Source organism: Malus domestica, chromosome 06, assembly GCF_042453785.1.
Source record: "Malus domestica chromosome 06, GDT2T_hap1".
In the NCBI taxonomy this organism is placed as follows: domain Eukaryota; kingdom Viridiplantae; phylum Streptophyta; class Magnoliopsida; order Rosales; family Rosaceae; genus Malus; species Malus domestica.
The window spans coordinates 26,600,532-26,622,360 of NC_091666.1; the positions used below are offsets into that span (position 1 = coordinate 26,600,532).

Sequence of the window (21,829 nt, forward strand, 5' to 3'; positions counted from 1 at the left end):
ATCCCACACCAGAGTCCTCCTCAAATTTCACACGCAACGAATATCTATAGAAGCCACGCACCTCAAATCAAATCCGATGAAAGAAGTTAAAGAAAAAGCGTTGGATTGGGAGTTTGGGACCCTAAGCCTATAAAAAGCCTTTAGAATTACAAGCATAACACTAATTTTTTTTGCATGGAAAAAATGTCAAGATGGGTCTGGAACCATCCTGATCCCTTCATGGCTACGCTTTTGCTTAGGAGAGTAATTTGTATTGTACGGATACACAATTTATATTGGAGGGGTACACACACAACTACAATAACGTTTGGTGTCACTAATACAATATCATTTGAAAAGTAACATACAAATTTTTATATTATTAGCACGAAATGGCATGACTCCTTTTGCCCTTGTAGCTTTCTTGAAAAGTAGCTTGAGAAATGCTAAGGTGAAATTCTCAAAGTAAAACTCGTAACCATCTCATGTTTTTAGTACAATAACTTATAATGTCAACACGAAAATTATATAAAAAATTATGAAACAATTCATAAAAAAATATGAAAACTAATGAAAAAGATTTGAAAACTTTGAGTTTTAATGATAAGGTTAAAATAAATGGTAAAATAAATAGTAACAGGTTTGACTTTTTAGTATAAAAATATGATTTTTCGTTAAAATAAATCATAGGTTTTTCAATAAAACTTCAAAAAAAAAAAAAAATCTCAGAATATCTTCTTAACATTTCTCAAGCCACCAAATTTTACATTTCATGTCACACCAGCTCTTCTGTTTCTCCCTTTCCCTCTAACTCTCTCTCTCTCTCTCTCTCCATCTCCCGCCCGCGGTAAATCGTAAAAATCTGCCGATTAGATCCGCCAGCAGCACCACTGGTATTTCCGTTATTAAACGCAAACCCATGGCTCAATTTTTCCCACCACCGGACAAGGATGCTCTCCCCCTATGACAGACACTGAACTCCATCAGACCGCTATTTGATTCCCCAACTGAATCACAAACGCCCTCTCTCTCTCTCCGTTTGTCCTTAACGCCGTCGTTAAAACCGCCACCTCCCGCCGCGGTTTCCATTTCAGTTCGCGGACACGACGCCGTATCGGACGTCATCCATGTGACAGTCCGTTACTGTACGGTAGTACGCGAGAGCTTGAAGAAACTGCCAGCTGTTAAAACGACGCCCGACTGCGATCGACTGATATCTTTAACCCTAAATGAGTCGCCGGAGCTCCTGCAGCTGAGACGATGGGGTGCGTTTTGGGCACGGAGGCCGCGTCTGCCGGGAGTACTCGGGGTTCCGGTGAAGCTCGGCGTCGTCGCCGGAGCATCGAGGAGCCATCCGGCGCCACCGAGCGAGTCGCGGCGGTTAGGGCCGATAAAAAGGAGGTGGTGGCGAGGCAGAGGGCGAATAGAGCGAATCACACTGGCGATTTCCCGGCGATCGAGCGGCGGAAGCCTTCCCCGGCGAACCAGGAAGGTTGGCCGTCGTGGCTCTTGGCCGTCGCCGGCGACGCGATCCAGGGATGGACCCCTCGGCGCGCCAACACGTTCGAGAAGCTCGCCAAGGTGCTCAAAATTGTAACTTTATCGTGTTTGAATTTAATTTCTCTGAATTCATATATATATTTATTTTAATTTATCTGAATTCTATTTATTTTAATATAATTTTCGTTCAGATTGGGCAAGGGACTTATAGCAATGTGTATAAAGCAAGGGACTTGATTAGTGGTAAGATAGTGGCATTAAAGAAGGTTAGGTTTGATAATTTGGAGCCAGAGAGTGTGAAATTCATGGCCAGAGAGATCAATGTGCTCAGAAAACTTGACCATCCCAATGTGATTAAGCTTGAAGGGTTAGTCACTTCAAGAATGTCCTGCAGCCTCTACTTGGTTTTCGAGTATATGGAGCACGATCTCTCGGGCCTTGCCGCCACCTCCGGGGTGAAATTCACCGAGCCTCAGGTACATTTTGGATTTCGATTCAATTAGTACTTGAAGTCGATGCTTCGTGTTGTTGATTTTGATTTGGATTGGATTGTTGTTGGGTTTAGTGTGTATAAATCTTTGAATTGTTGGTTGGTTTGGAGCTTTTGAGTTGGACTTTTGGTGTCTGCTTTTCTGGGTTTTTTTATGTGTTTTGGTTTTGTTGTCTACTTTTGTTCTTGAACTCGTGCCCGTGGGTGTCCTTTTTGTTAGCTTTTGATGTTAACCTGAGAGCTTTCTAGGCTGGATTGGGTCCCATAGTTGCTAGTTTGGGATTCCAGATTTATGATTTATATGCGTCGGGCAAGTCATATGATGTTATGGTATCATTTGGGGTAGGTGATTTCGGGCAAATTTTTGGTTGCTCGCATCACTTTATTAAAAAGTTGGAATTGGTTAGAAGCTCATGGAAGAAAGGAATGTCTTTAGTTCTTTTTATTGTTTTGATTACACGTGAAGAAAGAAGTTGAATTTAAAATTCCATTACCTACAGCTGAAGTATACCTGAAACTCCACTGAGATCAAAATTATACAAGTATTTGGTATAGATATTAGATTGGTTCAAGCTCCCTTTTCCTTTTCTTTCTTTCTTTCTGTGAGGTAGTTATGCCAAACTTTTGTTCACAAAAGATCAACTGTTTCAGTTATATTACAAAATATTTCGTAGCTTTAGGATGATATTTGGGGTTAAAATGGGGGCTTACTTGAAAAAAATTGATAAATGGCTTAAAACTGTATCTTACAGAAAGTAAGGTAACATCTTTGTTGGGAGGCTTGTAGGTGGCTTTATGTGCCATTTGAATCTGAGTTGTGTGGCTCTTCATTTCACATGCATAGAACTATGACATTGAGAGGCTGGTTCGTTTCTCAAGATATTCGTTGTGGCAGGTCAAGTGCTATATGAAACAACTGCTGTCTGGGCTTGAGCATTGTCACAACCATGGTGTCTTACACCGGGATATCAAGGGTTCCAATCTGTTAATTGACGACGAAGGAATTTTAAAAATAGCTGATTTTGGATTGGCTACATTTTTTGATCCTGAGAAGAGGCAATCCATGACTAGTCGAGTTGTCACTCTCTGGTACCGCCCGCCTGAACTTCTTCTTGGGGCCACTTTCTACGGAGTTGGAGTTGACCTTTGGAGCGCTGGTTGCATCTTGGCAGAGTTACTTTCCGGGAAGCCTGTTATGCCAGGACGGACAGAGGTACTTTGTTTATAAGTTGGTGTTCTCTTTAGGTTATCAGTTCTGTTCCTGTTGATCGGTTATTCCCGGTTCTTGAGTAATGATGTAGTGCTCCACTCATTTGGAAAATGTTTTGCATTTTCACATTTGGTCCACTTCTACTTGTAAGTCCACCAGTAAAATACAATGATTGATTATTCTTGTCTCGTGTATATGGTTTGAACTTTTGAATCTTCTTCATTGATGTTCTTGTTGTTGTCATTTTCTGTTCAATCGTGTGATTTCAGTTTGACAAACACTGTTAAGTTCTTTTCTTGTATAGGTTGAACAACTGCATAAGATATTTAAGTTATGTGGCTCCCCCTCTGAGGAATACTGGAAAAAATATAAATTGCCAAATGCAACACTTTTTAAGCCACAGCAGCCATACAAGCGTTGTGTAGGGGAAACATTCAAGGATTTCCCACCTTCTTCTCTACCTTTAGTTGAATCTCTTCTGTCACTAGATCCTGATGGACGAGGCACTGCCACCGCTGCTCTAAATAGTGAAGTAAGTGCCCTCTATATAATTCCAATTTTTCTGAGGAAACAATAACTGTGAAGCTAAGTTTGTATTTTGAAAAGTAAAACATGACCTCCCATCAGAAGAAAAAGAAAAGAAAAGAATCATCACAGTGGTTAATTAGTTCAATGACTCTGTGGCATTCAGTGTCTACTGATAATCTTCTTGAAAATTATGTTTCTTGCCAAAATAAAGATATATCACCGTCTTGAAGTTAGCAAGTGCTTAATGCTGACCGAGTTCTTTACAATAAATTGACCTGCTGGCTGTGCCAGATTTTTATTGTGTCTAATTGCATATTTGGTGATCTGGGTACAGTTCTTTACTACTGAACCTTTTGCTTGTGAGCCATCAAGTCTACCAAAATATCCCCCCGCCAAAGAAATGGATGTAAAGTTACGAGATGAAGAAGCTAGAAGGTTACTCTTTTACTTTTCTTCAGGTTTGCTGCTTTCTAGACTCATTTGAGCCATATGATAACAGATGATATTTGTTGTCCTCAGACAAAGAGGTCTAAGTGGGAAACAAAATGCTGCTGAAGGTCCCAGGAGAGTTAAAGCTCGTGATCGAGTAGGTCGGGCAATTCCAGCTCCAGAAGCTAATGCAGAGGCTCAAGGAAACGTAGATGTACGTGAAGCTTCTCTCTCTCTCACACGCGCGCACACACACACACACACACACACACCCATACCCACCCACCCCTGCACACACACTTTACCCCACTCCTTCAAATTAGAAATAGCCTTATTATTTCTGGAATGTCATTTGGGCTCTTCAAAATTCTGAGTCAAACTGTATAGCCTTCTCACCATATGCCAGTACGAACGGTTGAATTGTAAGAGTACCTTTCTTAGTTGCATCCAGATTTTATCTCTCTGCGTGTCAACGACTTCTTTTTTCCCTATTCGCTGCATTATAGAGACATGAACCCGGAATTGAAATCCTCTCTAGTTTTAGGTTAGGTTTTATGAATTTTAGGTTGAGCCTGACCTTTGACGTTTCTTTATGTAGCATGAACTGAACTTGATTAATAGAATATGGTGATGATCTTTTTGACCATGTCAATTTTCTTTAATATTAAGTAATGGGGTTGATCCGATGGTATTAGATCATTACATCAGTTTATATTGGGCACCATCACCGCTATATGAACATATCAGCCACAAATTTTCCTCCCAGTTTGATATTGCTATGCTTTGGCATTGGTTGGGAAAGAGAGTAGTCACCACAAGGACATTCAGTTTGCGAACAGTTGCAGTGTCATGCCTTAATTAAGTTTGGATAGTACTTGTCTCTCAGCAAACTTATACTCAAATCTTTGCTGATTTCCAGAGGTGGAGAGTGAAGACACAAGCAAATGCCAAGAGCAAGAGTGAGAAATTCCCACCCCCACATCAGGATGGTGCCGTCGGATACCCACAAGATGCGTCACATAAAGGCCCGCTCTCATTTCTCACGACGGATGCTTCATTTGGATCAACAATTTTCAACACAAAATCTTCATCATCTGTTAAAAGCATGGGAGCAGTTGGAGGGCCTTCAAGGAGAAAGAAAACAAATAGAGAGGACCCGTTGGCAGCTCCACCTCGGAAGTTCATCCAAGCGTTCAACCCTTCCTCGATAGGGCTATCGATGAATTTATTGTTCAAGAGTAAATAATCGATTCCAGGGGTTTTTTTTGAAAGCTTAAGGTAGAGAAAGTATCATTTCTGTCAATCTTTTTTTTTTGCCCCAATGAAATTAGGTTTCTCTGTCGAGCTTAACTTGGTTTTTCGGATTGCAATCTTTTTTGTTTTCTCCATTAATTGTTCCCATTTGTTGTAATATAAACCCTTATAAGCGTTTCGTTGTATATTCCACACAACCGAAACACCGGAAAGGAGAGTTCCACTTCTTCTGTACAGTATTTAATATCAAGTGCTTTTCTTTTTGACATTGATACATTGGAGAAGCTGTTCCTGAAGCAAATGAGAATTTTGGAACAACATTTTGATCCAAGGGTTTTTGGGGGAATATAATTGCTTGGTATTAAAGCGTTTATGAGCAAAAGTGCTGTTTGGATAAGCGCTTTTATATGAAGTGCCGTTTAGATAAGCATTTCAAACAAGCCCGAACACTCTGCAGCTTAATTATCAAATTAAAGTCTGCACCTCTTCCAGGGTCGACCCTGCGTAAAGCGGGAGCCTTGTGAGTACGACCGACCTTTTCAAAACTAATAACCCCCTACCAGTAAGAACAAACATCATTTTTTAAAACAAACATATTATACACCAGCAGTTATGCTCTTGCCAAAGTCAACATTGAGAAGGGAATGATTTCGACACGCTTTGTTTCTTTTTATGCTTGCCTCTGTTTATTTCTCACATTTGAATTGAATAAAGTAAGGGAGAATCCAAGAACATAAATAACAACATCGTTTTAGCCAGCGTCATATCCAATTTTGATCAAGTATAACGACACCGTTTTACATGCACTGTTTTACCTAAGAGTTTATCCCAAAACAGAAAAACGCAGAAAGAAACCCCGTCCCGGTTCCTCTACCGCCGCCGGAGCACTTGCCGCCGATCACGAACCAGCCTCCCTGCATAAGAACGAATTCGCAGCCACCAAGGAAAGGAAACTGAGAAGGAAACCAGTGGGAAATTACCTCCACATGCAACAGTACCGTAACCAAAACATATATGAAAAGCGGGGGTGTGAACACTCGGGTCGGAGCTCTACACACCTTGTGATAAAGTCGCGAAACACGGTGGAACGAAAAGGTTGCAGATCAGATCAATTGTGGAATCGAGAGAGGGCGAAGCCAAGTGGGAGAGAAAGAAAAGAAAGTGATTGAAAGCATGAAGGTGGAAAGACAGCGAGAGAAGAAGAAAAAGTTCGGAAATGGAAACTTTCTGATCGGGGCAAAGAACGGTTAAATAAGAGGCACGAGGGACTGGGAAACAGAGAGTAGACAGAGGGGGAACAAGAAAAGAAAAGGGAAGGGGGCTGCCACCGACCATGGCCAAAGCTAAGGCCGGCGGTTGAACGAGTTGCCAGAATTGGAAGAACTCACACAAAGTGAGAAAACCTCTCATGCAAAGAGAAAGGACTCGCCAAGCAGAGGAGAAAAATAAGCAACTAACTTGAATATCGCAGCATAAACAGCTTCTAGTATTATTGTCAAAACCAATTACTACACGCGTGATGCAATCATATAAACATCATTGTGCTTTTAAATTTGAAAAAAACTAATAAAAAGGGTTTCAACACTTTAAATCTTGACGAAAAACATCTTAATAACTTTATTTTTTGGTTAGAACAAATCTATTTTAAAACTTTGAATCTTAACCAAAAGTATCTTAATAACTTTATTTAATGATTAGGATAAATCCAACTCCGCCTATGTCTTACATGGCCGGTCCCAAGCCCGGATAAAGGAGGAGGGGGAGGGCGTCAGGTAGTCGACAGCCGGCACTCCATGATCACGTCGAATCCTTATGAAAATGAATCCAGAACAAAATCGCGCTAAAGCTAGGGCGTCACCCGTAAGTGGCGCGCTGTGTGGCCCGAGCACAGTGATAAGTGAGCAAGGGTCGCTGTATCTCCATCGGCACCCGGATGCAGTGTTAAATGAGCAAGGGGGCCATAGAAACTTCTTTTCGAACGACTCCACTCAAAGTTGTTTGGGAGCATATGCTCCTATCAACTTTACCCGGGACACACAAAAGAAGTACTTTGATCCTATTAGACGGGGGAGGGTGAAGAAGCTAGGACAGAAGGGTAGAGTTCAAGAGAGCAAAATGCGTTTAGGAACGTGGAATATAGGAACCTTAACGGGAAAATCTATGGAAGTAGTGGAAGTTATGGTGAGGAGAAGGATAAATATTATGTGCCTACAAGAAACTAAGTGGGTTGGTAGTAAGGCAAAAGATCTAGAAAACTCAGGGTTTAAACTTTGGTATTCGGGCACAAATAGAACGAGAAACGGTGTTGGCATCATCGTGGACAAGACCTTGGTACAAGATGTTGTAGATGTCAAGAGGGTCGGAGATAGAATCATGGCAATCAAGATTGTAATAGGACAAGAACTTATCAATGTGATTAGTGCGTACGCACCTCAAGTAGGGTTGGATACGAGTTCGAAGGAGAAATTTTGGGAAGATCTTGGAGACTTGGTGCAAGGAATTGCTCAGACGGAGAAGTTATTTATAGGAGGAGATTTAAATGGACACGTGGGCAGGGAGACAGGCAACTATGGAGGTTTTCATGGTGGCCATGGTTTTGGGGAGAGAAACGAGGATGGGGAAGCTATCTTGGATTTTGCAATGGCATATGATCTCTTCTTAGCCAACACCTTCTTTAAGAAGAGAGAAGAACATGTGATCACCTACAAGAGTGGGTCTTCAAAAACACAAATAGATTTTCTTCTAATGAGGAAAGGGGATCGTATAACTTGTAAGGATTGCAAAGTTATACCAGGAGAGAGCGTGGCTAATCAACATCGCTTGTTGGTGATGGATGTACATATCAAAAGAGTAAGACAAAAGAACAAGACTTGGAAGTGCCCAAGGACTAGATGGTGGAATCTAAAAGAAGAAAAACAAGTCATTTTCAAAGAGAAAGTAATCACCCAGTGTGTGTGGGATAGAGAGAGGGAAGCTAGCCAAATGTGGGATTCCATGGCTAGTTGTATTCGAAAAGTAGCAAAAGAGGTATTAGGAGAGTCCAAAGGTTTTGCCCCACACCAAAAGGAATCTTGGTGGTGGAATGAGGAGGTACAAACAAAGGTGAAGGCTAAGAAGGAATGTTGTAAAGCCTTATACAAGGATAGGACCGATGAAAATGGTGAAAGGTATAGAAAAGCGAAGCAAGAAGCGAAGAAAGCTGTGAGAGAAGCTAAGTTAGCGGCTTATGACGATATGTATAAGCGACTAGATACCAAAGAAGGAGAGTTGGATATCTATAAATTAGCTAGAGCAAGGGAAAAGAAGACAAAGGACCTAAACCAAGTGAGGTGCATCAAGGATGAGGATGGAAAGGTTCTTGCTACAGAGAACGCGGTTAAAGACAGATGGAAAGGTTATTTTCATAATCTTTTCAATGAAGGACATGAAATGAGTGCTTCTTTAGGGGAGTTGAGTAACTCAGAAGAGTGTAGAAACTACTCTTTTTATCGTAGAATCCGGAAGGAAGAAGTGGTTGTAGCTTTGAAGAAGATGAAGCATAGAAAAGCAGTAGGCCCAGACGATATACCAATCGAAGTGTGGAAAGTTTTGGGAGAGACAGGTATAACATGGCTCACTGACCTTTTCAATAGGATTTTGAAAACGAAGAAGATGCCAAATGAGTGGCGAACGAGCACTTTGGTGCCTATCTACAAGAATAAGGGTGACGTACAAAATTGCATGAACTATAGGGGTATTAAGCTAATGAGTCATACAATGAAGCTCTGGGAGAGAGTCATTGAGCATAGATTGAGGCAAGAGACACGGGTTTCGGACAACCAATTCGGGTTCATGCCAGGGCGCTCAACCATGGAGGCAATCTATCTCTTACGAAGATTGATGGAAAGATATAGAGATGGGAAAAAGGATTTACACATGGTCTTTATAGATTTGGAAAAAGCGTATGATAGGGTCCCAAGAGACATTCTTTGGAGGATTTTAAAGAAGAAAGGAGTACGAGTAGCATATATCCAAGCTATAAAGGATATGTATGAAGGAGCAAAGACTGCCGTAAGAACTCATGAAGGACAAACCGAAAGTTTTCCCATAACTGTAGGATTACATCAAGGCTCATCCTTAAGTCCTTACCTTTTTGCGTTGGTAATGGATGAGTTAACAGGACATATTCAAGATGATATTCCTTGGTGTATGCTTTTCGCAGACGATATAGTGTTGATAGATGAAACTCAGGAAGGGGTAAATGCAAAGCTTAACCTTTGGAGAGAAGTGTTGGAATCTAAAGGTCTTCGCCTAAGCCGATCAAAGACAGAATATATGGAGTGCAAGTTCAGTGCAAATGGAGGCCAAAACGAGTTAGGGGTGAGGATCGGAGATCAAGAAATACCAAAGAGCGACCGTTTTCGTTACCTAGGATCTATCTTGCAAAAGAACGGAGAATTAGATGGAGATCTCAACCATAGAATACAAGCTGGATGGATGAAGTGGAAGAGTGCATCCGGCGTGTTGTGTGACCGCCGTATGCCACTGAAGCTCAAGGGAAAATTTTATAGGACGGCAATAAGGCCAGCGATGCTGTATGGCACAGAATGTTGGGCGGTGAAGCATCAACACATACACAAAATGGGTGTAGCGGAGATGAGGATGCTTCGTTGGATGTGTGGGCACACGAGAAATGATAAGATTAAGAATGAGGATATCCGGGGTAAAGTAGGAGTAGCCGAAATTGAAGGCAAGATGAGAGAAAATCGGTTACGGTGGTTTGGACATGTGCAACGAAGGCCTACTGACGCTCCGATTAGAAGATGCGACTATGGGACAGAGGTTCAGGGCCGAAGGGGTAGAGGAAGACCTAGGAAAACTTTGGAAGAGACTCTAAGAAAAGACTTAGAGTACTTGGATCTAACGAAGGACATGACACAGGACCGAGCACAATGGCGTTCTAAGATTCATATAGCCGATCCCACTCAGTGACTTGGATTTTTCAAGTCTCCAATCGAGAAGTTTTCCTCACTCGGGAAATTAAGGGAACACTACCCCAACCTACATGCTCCACTCAGAAAGCTTCAACATACAAGCTTCAACAAAAGAAAATTCAAAGAACTTAGCGAAGAAGGTTTTGGTGTATTTAACACAATACGTTGAAATGAAGGAAAACTTATTTATTGATATCCCCGATAAGCTACAAATGTGTACATATACATGAGTCAAAATAAACAAACAAGAGGGAGCCTTCACAAGGGTTGCTTAGGAGAAGTCTCAGCAGTCGGTAGAGCCCCAGAAAGAGAAGGCACCGGAGGGGGATCATTCGGAACCTCAGTACTGGACAGAACCCTAGAAGGAGGAGGCATCAGAGGTTGATTATTTGGAGCTTCATTACGCGGTACAGCCCCAGAAGACGAAGGCAATAAATGCCTTTGGAACAAACCCACAAATCTCTGATGATCAAGTAAAACCTGACCATCAGTTTCCTTCATCTGGTCAAGCTTCCTCTTCATGTTTGTAGCATAGTCATGTGCGAGCCGGTGCAACTGTTTATTCTCATGCTTGAGCCCTCTAATCTCCTGTTTGAGACTCATCACCTCAGCCGCCAATGATTCAACTTGGCGGGTTCGAGCAAATAGGCGTTGGGCCATATTAGACACAGAACCTGCACACTGAACACTGAGAGCCAGCGAATCCTTAACAGCTAACTCATCAGACCGTTTGGAAAGTAGTCTGTTATCTTTGGGAGTGAGAAGGTTCCTGGCCACCACCGCAGCAGTCATATCATTCTTCATCACGGAATCCCCAACGGTAAGAGGACCAGTAGGGGAGACGAAGGATGGGCGCCATATGTTGTCTGAAGAAGGCGGGGCTGCCTCTTCAACAAGGTTCAAGTCAAAACGACGGTCGGAGGGACCATACATTTTCAAAGGTGTTGAAGAGAGAAGAGGTTGGACAAATCAAGATCTTAGAAGTGCAAGAATGGAGCTTCTACTGGTGGAGATTCAAGTGTGCTTTGGAACTTAATGCCAGCCCCTATAAAAATCTGCACTCGACGGATCTTCAGAAATCGAAGAGGCGCCTGCTCAGAAATCGAAGAGGCGTTTGCTTTCTCAAAAGCTGGGCTGCTTAGAGACCACGAGGGTTGATCTCAGAAATCGAAGAGGCGTTTGCTTTCTCAAAAGTTAGGCTGCTCAAAGACCACGAAGGCCGATCTCAGAAATCGAAGAGGCGCTCGCTTTCTCAAAAGCTGGGCTCCTCAGAGACCACGAGGGCCGATCTCAGAAATCGAAGAGGCACCTACTTTTCCAGCCTTGTCAGCACCTGTCACACGCACACTCAGCTTTGCGGAAATTATGGGCATTCTGTCGAAGACTTCTGAGGAAGTAGAAAACACATGAATCTTACTGTTCAATCACCCACTTCCCACACGCAACAATAGCTCATAGGTACCACAGATAACTTTGCCAAAGTTCTCTGCCAAAATTGAGCACGTAAAGCTTGCAGCTCCCACTACATCGCTCTGACCAAGAAAGGTAAAAGAATAGCAAAGAAACAGCACTAACAAAGTTTAGACCCATAAATTTTGAAGGTCTAGCTACCATATTATTACCCACAGGGGTAAAGGAACAGTACCACTGCTGGATAATTGGAAAGTCCCTGTGTGTCAACCTCTGTGCTTCGTGGCAAGGTAGACTAGCAAACATGCCCAACCTTTACTCACACTCGAGAAAACACTACCAATAAGATTGCTTGCTCCAAAATCGAAGAGGCACCGTCCTCCGAATCTCGAGAGCCAGACTCCCAACATGACTACTTTCTCAAAAATCGAAGAGAGGGTAAAGGAACAGTACCATTGCTGGATAATTGGAAAATCCCTGTGTGTCAACCTCTGTGCTTCGTGGCAAGGTAGACTAGCAAACATGCCCAACCTTTACTCACATTCGAGAAAACACTCCCAACAAGATTGCTTGCTCCAAAATCGAAGAGGCACCGCCCTCCGAATCTCGAGAGCCAGACTCCCAACATGATTACTTTCTCAAAAATCGAAGTGACACTGCTCCCCGAATCTCGAGAGCCAGACCCCCATCATGATTGCTTTCTTAAAAATCGAAGATGCATCGTTCTCCAAATCAATCGAAGAGACGCTCGCTTTCTCAAAAGCTGGGCTGCTCAGAGACCACGAGGGCCGATCTCAGAAATCGAAGAGGCACCTACTTTTCTAGCCTTGTCAGCACCTGTCACACGCACACTCAGCTTTGCGGAAATTATGGGCATTCTGTCGAAGACTTCTCGAGAGCACAGACCACTTTTTCAAAGTGCTCTGACAGAGTTAAAACATGTGAAGCTGGCAGCTCCCACTACCGTGCTATGACCAAGCAGGGTAAAGGAATAGCATTACTACTTGTTGTTAGGGAGACTCCTATATATGTCGACCTCCATCCCCAACGGACAGGCAGACCTGCAAAAATGTTCAACCCTTCCTCATATTTGAGAGGGCACTCCCAACGAAGCCTTTCGAAATATTTAGCTTTCTTTCCCCCCGATAATACCTTTGCAAACAAGCTATACTAGAGCAAGAATATCTCATATCATTAGGGTTAAAAGCAAGAGTATCCCATATCATGCTTTTTCCCTGTCTTTTCCTTTGGCCTTGTTGTTACCTGCAAGACAAGGAGAAAGAGAGCAATCAGTCAGCACTTGGAATCAAGCTTCCAGCCAGGAACTGACTGCCTGGAACCCCTTACCTGATTACTTACCTGGCATTGCTCTCGAGTACTCATCTTCAACATCTTATGTTTCCAGGGAAGATACCGCATCTGCTTGAGGAACAGATAGGGCATGTGCGAAGGATACAAGGAAGCATGTGGAGACAAGCGTAACAGCACACGTGCCGATACATCCATTACTCTGTCAAAAGCAAAAGTATCCCATATCAGCAGGGTCGAACGTACTCTAGATTTGATGGACTTGTTTTGACCCTCAAATTCTTCAGTCGGCTCTGGAGGAAACCAGAAAACCCTCCAGCTCAGTTCAAGAATAAGCCTGTGGAAAGTTACTTCTTCAAAAGCAAAAGTATCCCATATCATCTCTTCTCATCTTTCTTCTCTTTATCCTTCATGCTGCTGCAAGATGGGGAGAAGGTGAACAATCAGCCGGAGCTCTGATTGCTTACCTTGTCTGTCACCTCTTTCAGCAGATCCCCTAGCTCGGCGACTTGGGAGACTGCTACTACATGGTTTGTATCGCGCTTGACCAAGCCTGAAACTACAAGTAAGCTTCAAGTGAAATTGATACATTACCTTGTGCATCTCCACCAGTTAAAGATACGACCCCTGGATGGAGGAAGAGTACTTCCAGAGAAGATGCCACATCTACCTATGAGACAGATAAGGCAAGTCAAGACGATACCACACTCCGATACTTAGAAGTTTCGTGATTACGAGATCATTCTCTCACAATATTTCCTAATGTCATTTGTACTAAATCATTCACTTGTACTCACTAAAGGAGAGCTTGAACCTATGTACTTGTGTAAACCCTTCACAATTAATGAGAACTCTTCTATTCCGTGGACGTAGCCAATCTGGGTGAACCACGTACATCTTGTGTTTGCTTTCCTATCTCTATTCATTTATATACTTATCCACACTAATGACCGGAGCAAGCTAGCGAAGATCACAAAAAGCGACCGTTTTTGCTGCCTAGGATCTATCTTGCAAGAGAACGGAGAATTAGATGGAGATCTCAACCATAGAATACGACCTGGACGGATGAAGTGTAAGAGTGCATCCGGCGTGTTATGTGACCGTCGTAGGCCACTGAAGCTCAAGGGAAACTTTTATAGGACGACAATAAGGCCAACGATGTTGTATGGCACAGAATGTTGGACGGTGAAGCATCAACACGTACACAAAATGGGTGTAGCGGAGATGAGGATGCTTCGTGGGATGTGTGGGCACATGAGAAAGGATAAGATTGGGCATGAGGATATCCGAGGTAAAGTAGGAGTAGCCGAAATTGAAGGAAAGATGAGAGAAAATCGGTTCCGGTGATTTGGACATGGGCAAAGAAGGCCGACTGACGCTCCGGTTCGAAGATGTGACTACGGGACAGAGGTTCAGGGCCGAAGGGGTAGAGGAAGACCTAGGAAAACTTTAGAAGAGACTCTAAGAAAAGACTTAGAGTACTTGGATCGAACGGAGGACATGACACAAAACCGAGCGCAATGGCGTTCTAGGATTCATATAGCCGACCCCACTTAGTGGGAAAAGGCTTTGTTGTTGTTGTAATGATTAGGATAAATCCAACATCAAACTATCTTAATAAAACTGGCCCAAACAATTAGTTCTTTTATTTTGCCCTTGACGGCAAGACTTTTGCTGTTTATTTGGTTCACGCTAGACACACAGCGGCTGATGGTGGTTGTGTTCCTCCCTCTCATTTTATTCTTTACAATCTTAGATTCTTCATAAGTCACCCGGATGGTAACGAAATCACCCAAGATCAGAGGTTACGAGTTCGTACTGATTCGCTCTTTCTTCTAATACAAGACCCACATGTCAAAACTCAATATTCAATGAAATCGAGCTCTCCAAATGACGTTTTTCCGGCCATTTTTGCCTATTTTTGACCAAACATGACAGAAGCAGTCCTCGACCCAAGAGAGAAGTTTAATCCTCTCCTCATGGGCTTCCTTTCCATGTAAGTGCTTTCTCAAAATTGGTACTTACTTATTTTGTTCTAGAAATAGTGACAGTGTTCAGTTCTAGAAATAGTGGAAGTATTAAATTCTAGAAATAGTGGCAATATTAAGTTCTAGAAATAGTGGCAGTGTTATATTCTAGAAATAGTGGCAGTCGTAGTGTTTAGTTCTAGAAATAGTGTTAGTCGCAGCGTTCAGTTCAAGAAATAATGGTAATGTTCAGTTATAGAAATAATGGTTGTGTTCAGTTCTAGAAAAAATGTAGTGTCTAGTTCTAGAAATAGTGGCAATAGTTTGACGGATATGGGCTAACGTCTATTAGGGCAGGACTGGAAACAAAAATTGGAGGGCTGCGTGTTGGACGTTTTTTCCAGCCCATGGGTCTTTAATATTTAGGCTTGTTGTATGTAATTTGTATCATTTCCGTTAAATAAAGTTATTAGGGTGATTTTGGTTAAGAAAAAGTTTGGAGTAGTCATTTTCATTAAAGATTCATTTAAATTAATAATCAAATAGCTGGATATTTTTTTTTTTATGGAAATGATAATTCATTATCATAAACCAAATACAAAGTGAAGCACATTTCGTATGGATCAACCAAACAACAAAATAAAAAGCCCAGAACCTGTGACCAACCAAACAACAAAATAAAGAGCCCAAAACAAAGGTTTAGGCTCAAAATAGAACAAACACTTGGAACTCTTAAGTCTAACTACTCCTTCCCGCAAGAACCGCCCCATCAAAACCTAGGAAGAGGCAAATAGCAAGGCTTGACAAAAGATTTGTAGAGGATGGGGTTGAAATTTCGTACACAAGCCAACCTGCGTCATTCTCAATCGATCAGAAGTAAGGGTCAAAATTGACCTTTGATCCACCCGACCGACCACCGTAGACTCGAAGTTCACATGTGCAGTAAGAGCACTTCCATCGTGTGCTCTAGCCTGAGGGACAGGTGTAGGAACAGGGCCAAAGAGCCCGAGTGATGAAGCCTAACGTGTGCTGGCGAGCGAGCCTGAGGGAGAGGCCCGACATGAGTCGCTGACCCGAGCGCCCGAAGGCAATGTGACGTGGGTTGACGTCAGGACGACGTCAGCCACATTTTTTATATTTTTTTGCGTCAGGCACGTGGGCTTCAAGCGTGCGTGGGCGCGTGTCATCCGACAGAATTTTAGGCCTAGGGCCCGCGGCGCACTCGGAAATGTTACCGTTGGGGAGGCCACATGGCTTCCCCACGTCCGTTGGATTTCAACGGCTACAATTTATGGACCATTGGATTTCCAACGGTAAAAAAAATAAAAAAAACCTTATTTAATATCAGCTGTTGGATCTGAGATCAACGGTCCACGTTATTCGCCTTTATAAATTAAAAAAAGTTTAAAAATCAGAAATCTTACCGTTGTGCCACATGGCACAATCTGGAGTGTTGGAATTCAATTTTTTTTTTAAATCCAACAGTAGAGATTAATTAGGTGAATAAAAAAATTAAAAAAAATGTAAAAAATTAAATAAAATCCGAAAAAAAATTTGAAAAATTAAAAAAAAAATTGATTTTACTTTTCTATATATACCTTCTCATTATCTTCTACTTTACAACACAATTTCATATTTTCTCAACTACTTTCAACCATATTTCTATCTTTCGCTCAAAGTTTCAATCCAATTTTTTTTCCAACAAAATGACTACTGATGCAGGTACAAATTGGACACTTATAGAAGATGTTGCGTTATGGACTAGTTGGGATGAAGTTACTCATGATCCGATTACGGGTAATGAGATGTAGTTGCGAGAAATGTGGAGTCTTATTCATACCAATTTTCTTGAGATAATTGGTGGGAAAAGAACCAAAGAATCGATGTCTAGTCGTTGGAAATTACTTAGCCAATCGTTTAGTACGTGGAGAGACGCCTTGGCACAAGCTAGTAGTAATCTTCGAAGTGGGGAAAATTTAGCTGATTAGGTAACAATATATTATTTATTTGTTTGTACCATACCCAAATTTACATTATAATTATTTGTTTGTATTATTTATTTGTTAGCTACTTTGATTATAATTGTTTGTTTGTATTATTTATTTGTTAGCTACTTTGATTATAATTATTTGTTACCTACTTTCATTATAATTATTTGTTTGTATTATTTATTTGTTACCTACTTTCATTATAATTATTTGTTTGAATTATTTATTTGTCACTTACTTTCATTATAATCATTTGTTTGTATTATTTATTTGTTACCTACTTTCATTATAATTATTTTTTCTCCCGCATTGTGTAGGAACTTCAAGCACAAGCTTGATATAATGCCAAAACCAAAAGAAAAACAAATCATTCAACCAGTGGGAATGTTAGAATATTGTCAAAGACTGTCATAAATTCAAAGTTGTGCCTATCGGTCCAAAAGTTTTCATGAACAACACTCCTCTACACTCTACACCCGATCATGCCTCGCATGTTCATGAAGATGACACAGAAGAAGTGCCCAAAACGCCCCCCCTGAACAAGCGGCGAGGTCGGCCCGTTATCCAATTAGGCCTCAAGGTAAGAAGGCTTCAAAGAGAAAAAAGAGTGCTTCCAAGAATGATTATGCAAAGCATATGTAAGAACTTGCTTGCCAAGGTGAATTGACTTTGGCGCAGGAATTGGCTAAATTTGAGGCTGATAAGGCTAGAGAAGAGGCAAAAGCTACAGCTGTTGAGAGAGAATTTCAAGCTAATGAGAGAGAAAGAGAGCTACTTAGGCAAGAAAAGGAACATGTTAGAGAAGAAAGAATGGCTCAACAAGATTGTGACATTATGAACACACCTTTAGGAGGGAAGTCTCCGAATTCTAAATATTTTTGGAAGTTGGAGAAAGCAGACGTGGTGCGAAGGAGGCGTGCAAGAGAAGTGAAATTAAGAGGAGATGACCCTAGCACGACAAGAGAAGATTATCCTAGCACCACAAATTGGTTAGGTGATGATGAGCCATTCACGAGCCCACAATTTTCCAATCACCTTGTTTGTAATCGGAGCCCATAATTTTCCAATCACTTTGGGTTGTAATTTATTATTTATTGAATTGAGTACCTTATGTTGTTTCCAATTTATTGAATTTAGTACTTTATTTATTTAAAGTAAGAGTAAATTTATTTATACTAAGAGAATCTTTATTCAAAGGACATAAACACACCAAATAAAATTACATAAACATACCAAATAATAAAAAAACTCACTAAATGAACTTAAAAAAAAAACAAACCAAATAAAATTAAATAAACACACCAAATAAAAACAAACATGAAATGAACTTAAGTATATTCAGCTTGTTTCAATTCCCATTGGTGCTCTATCAAGTCAATTTGTCAGGCATTGTGCATATATGGCCTTTGAAGTGCAGTATATCGTTGAATGAGCCTTTCATTGTAACGTCCATCTCTTTCTAATGGCTCGTGTTGCACGGGTTCTTCGGTGGCGTCATGAACACAATATATTTGTGTTCTGGAATTGTTCATCGTGTCTGGCTCATATTCATCAACATCATCATAATCGTACTCATCTTCTACAATCATGTTGTGAAGAATGATGCACGTCATCATGATGGATCGAAGCGACTCTACATCAAACATTATGGCAGCACCCCTGACAATCGCTCAGCGAGCTTAGAGGATACCAAAACAACGCTCTACATCCTTCCTGCACCCCTTTTGACAGCTTGCAAAATGTTTTTCCTTTGCACTTCGTGGACGTGGCACTGTTTTGACAAACGATGACCACCTTGTGTAAATGCCGTCTGCTAGGTAGTATGGCCCGTCATACTTATGTCCATTGACCTAGTACGTGACTTTTGGTGCCTTTCCTTGCAGGACATCGTTGAACACTGGGGATTGGGTAAGAACATTGAGGTCATTTTGAGCTCCTGGAACCCCAAAAAATGCGTGCCAAATCCATGTATCAAAAGATGCCACCGCCTCTAAAATGATACTTTTTGCTCATTTTCTGTCCTCATAAGTGCCTTGCCATGCACTTGGACAATTTTTCCAGGTCCAGTGCATACAGTTGATACTTCCAATCATCCTAGGAAAACCTCGCATCTCGCCCTTCTTCAGAAGCCTTTGCAAGTTTATGTTAGTAGGTCTCTGGAAGTACTATGTGGTGTAGATAGATCTAATTGCTCCGCAAAACCTCATCAGCGACTCAAGAATGGTTGATTTCCCCATCCTCACTATCTCATCCACTTGGTCTGCAGATGCTTCATATGCAAGTATCTGCAAGGCAGTAATAATTTTTTCCTCAGGGAAAAGACCCATAGCACCAAAAACATCATTTTTTTGCACAAAGTAAGAATCATGGTTGCAAATAGCAATCATGATTTTGTTGAAAAAATGTCCTTCCATTCTAAAACGACGTCTAAATTACGTATCAGGGAATGCACTATTACGAACAAAATAATCATCCAAGAGTTTTGTACCTCGCCGTTGCCTGCTTCTATTAAGGTTTCTGGAACGGCTGGGCCTGCAGATTTGAACCACAACTTGGATGACTTGACGAGAATGTGAGGCTCTGCTCATTCTTGCTTCGTCATCTCTCATTCTACGCTCTTCATCCTCTTCCCTCTCATTTTGGGCCACCTGGATATTGAACATTCCTTTTGATTGGTTAAACAATTCTTCCTCTGGCTGATCGATTTCCCACATCATCCTTGAAGAAGAAGACATTGTAAGAAGGAAGCATAAACTATGAATAATGATACAGATTTTGATTTTGGTGAAGAAGGAAGCAGAAACTATGAATAATGATAGAGATTTTCAGAAAATTGGTGTGAGATTTCTGAGGATGGATGGTGGATTATATGGAGGATTAAGAAAAGATTAGGTTGTAGGTAATGCCACGTGGCATGTCATCATTCGTTAAAAATCTGATCGAAATATATCCTCAAAGATTGTAAACAGATTGTGACATGTGACGCGATGTGATTGGTTAAAAATCTTTTCGGAAATCTATCCTCAACGATTCTAAAAAGGTAAAGACACGTGGCACGACGACATTGGATAAAAATCTTATTGAAATCCATCACTAATAATTGTCTTTTCGGATAATGACATGTGGCGCAACGAGAATGATTAAAACTCTTATCCGAAATTACAAATTAAATTATTTTGTATTATTTTATAAATAAAAAAAAATACTTTATTGCTTATTGCCATGGCTATTCAGTGTAGGGGTGGAGATGCAAAAGGCAGTTACTGTTCATTAAGGGCAGTTACTGTTCACTGGATGGATTAAATAGTGAATAGCCTGGGGGGACCTTTCCCACGGTGGAACTGGGTGTGAATGAACACCAACGACATGCAAAGTGGGAGCATAAATCGAAAAATCTAGGTCATGCGAGCCAAGGATTAAAGGAGAGCTGAGTATTGGGGGTGTTAAAATTAAAGTGGTTTTTTTCTAGAATGACTTCCCAACGTATATTAGTTCCTTAATTGTGGGCATGTGGCTGGCTTGGGTACCCACACTTTTTCATGGTGTAGGGGCACCCTTAATGTCTTGTTTTTGGGAGCATTTTTGCTCACCATAAACTTCGGTGTATATTCATCAAACATCTAATCATTTGTCATGTGTCATTTCACTTAACCTTTGTTAATTATTTTACAAGATTGAAAAACTAACATTTAATGTAAAAGTTAATTAAAGTTAGTTGAAAAGGCACATGACAAATAATTAGGTATATAATGAACATAAACCATAGTTCCCTTTGTTTTCCTTCCAGACAATGGTGTTCTCAATTGCATTGATAATTAGCTGCTGCTCATCTTTTGAGTTAGTTTTTCATCTTTCCTTTTGGTTGTACTGTTCCTACTCTTGGTGAGAGTGTTGTAAGGCCATCTCCAACCGAGGGCTGGCCAGAGGGCTCGTTTGAGCCCTCTGGCCCTCCAAGATTTCCCAAGATATTAATATTTTAATAAACAGTACAGGGCCATATTTGCCTCCGTCTCCAACCGAGGGCTAGAGGGCCAAAGGGCTCGTTTTAGCCCTGTCACAAAAAACCGTCTCCAACCGAGGGCCAAACATAATTTATTATTTAAAAACTACAATTTAATGTTGTATAAATGGCCTAGGAAGTTATACGAAAAAAATAGAATTGAAAAAAAATATGAAACAAATTTTGTGAAATAGAAGTTATAGGAAAAAAAAATATGAAAAAAAATTTGATTCATATGAAAAGGAAAAAAAAAGGGAAAAAAAGAAGTTTAAATTCATTAAAAAAAAAAAGAAGTTTAAATTCATTAAAAAAAAAAAAAAAAAGAGGCCTAATAATCCAACGGCTACTAGCCGTTACATTAAAAAACATTTCAAACTATTAGTGTCGGTTATAACCGACACTAATAGTAGAACTATTTAAAAAAAAAATGCTCTTTAATGCTGTCAGTTTTAACCGACAGCAATAGGAAACATTAAAAAAAAAATAGCCAGCCCTGGGGTTGGCTGGCTGGCCGAAAGCAACCAGCCCTCTCCGATCCCGTGGGGCCCTCCCAGATTCCAGAGCCCTCTGGCCTAGCCCTCGGTTGGAGACGGTTTTAGGGCTATTTTCGGCCCTCTGGCCCTCTGGACCCTTCGGTTGGAGATGGCCTAAGTTTATTTCTTTGCTAGTGAAATTACACAAAAAATGAGAGTATGAACAACACTAACTGTACTTTGGAGTTTGGAATATTATCTTTCTCTACAGGGGGTTCGAAGAAGGAGGTGGGGTGGGTATGGTAAGGATGAGAGAACGA

At 41.1% G+C, this 21,829-nt stretch overlaps 1 protein-coding gene and 1 long non-coding RNA gene across 3 annotated transcripts; one reads left to right on the top strand and one right to left on the bottom strand.

Annotated features, from left to right (window-relative positions):
- The first annotated feature begins 737 nt into the window (after positions 1-737).
- On the top strand, positions 738-5,664 carry LOC103428263 (probable serine/threonine-protein kinase At1g54610). 2 transcript variants are annotated; one of them, XM_029103803.2, is made up of 7 exons: positions 738-1,560; positions 1,671-1,955; positions 2,865-3,182; positions 3,484-3,711; positions 4,042-4,142; positions 4,227-4,350; positions 5,056-5,664. In XM_029103803.2, the coding sequence occupies exons 1-7, from the start codon at positions 1,240-1,242 to the stop codon at positions 5,380-5,382; spliced, it is 1,704 nt and encodes a 567-aa protein (XP_028959636.2). In that variant the 5' UTR covers positions 738-1,239; the 3' UTR covers positions 5,383-5,664. The 2 variants fall into 2 exon arrangements, with proteins under 2 accessions (XP_028959636.2, XP_028959637.2); XM_029103804.2 differs by lacking the exon at positions 1,671-1,955 and having other exon boundaries at positions 807-1,560.
- A 359-nt stretch (positions 5,665-6,023) lies between these two features.
- On the bottom strand, positions 6,024-6,893 carry LOC114825351 (uncharacterized). Its single transcript, XR_003774002.2, has 2 exons — positions 6,449-6,893; positions 6,024-6,343 (listed from the first exon to the last, which is right to left on the bottom strand). It is a non-coding gene; the product is annotated as an uncharacterized lncRNA (long non-coding RNA).
- Between the last annotated feature and the right edge of the window lie 14,936 nt (positions 6,894-21,829).

What these genes read in the sequence shown, in the direction of transcription:
- LOC103428263 (XM_029103803.2), top strand. Translation starts at nt 1,240, where the DNA reads ATGGGGTGCGTTTTGGGCACGGAGGCCGCGTCTGCCGGGAGTACTCGG. An exon ending in TGAAATTCACCGAGCCTCAG is followed by an intron (nt 1,956 to 2,864) that starts GTACATTTTGGA and finishes TCGTTGTGGCAG; the next exon opens with GTCAAGTGCTATATGAAACA. An exon ending in AGGCTCAAGGAAACGTAGAT is followed by an intron (nt 4,351 to 5,055) that starts GTACGTGAAGCT and finishes GCTGATTTCCAG; the next exon opens with AGGTGGAGAGTGAAGACACA.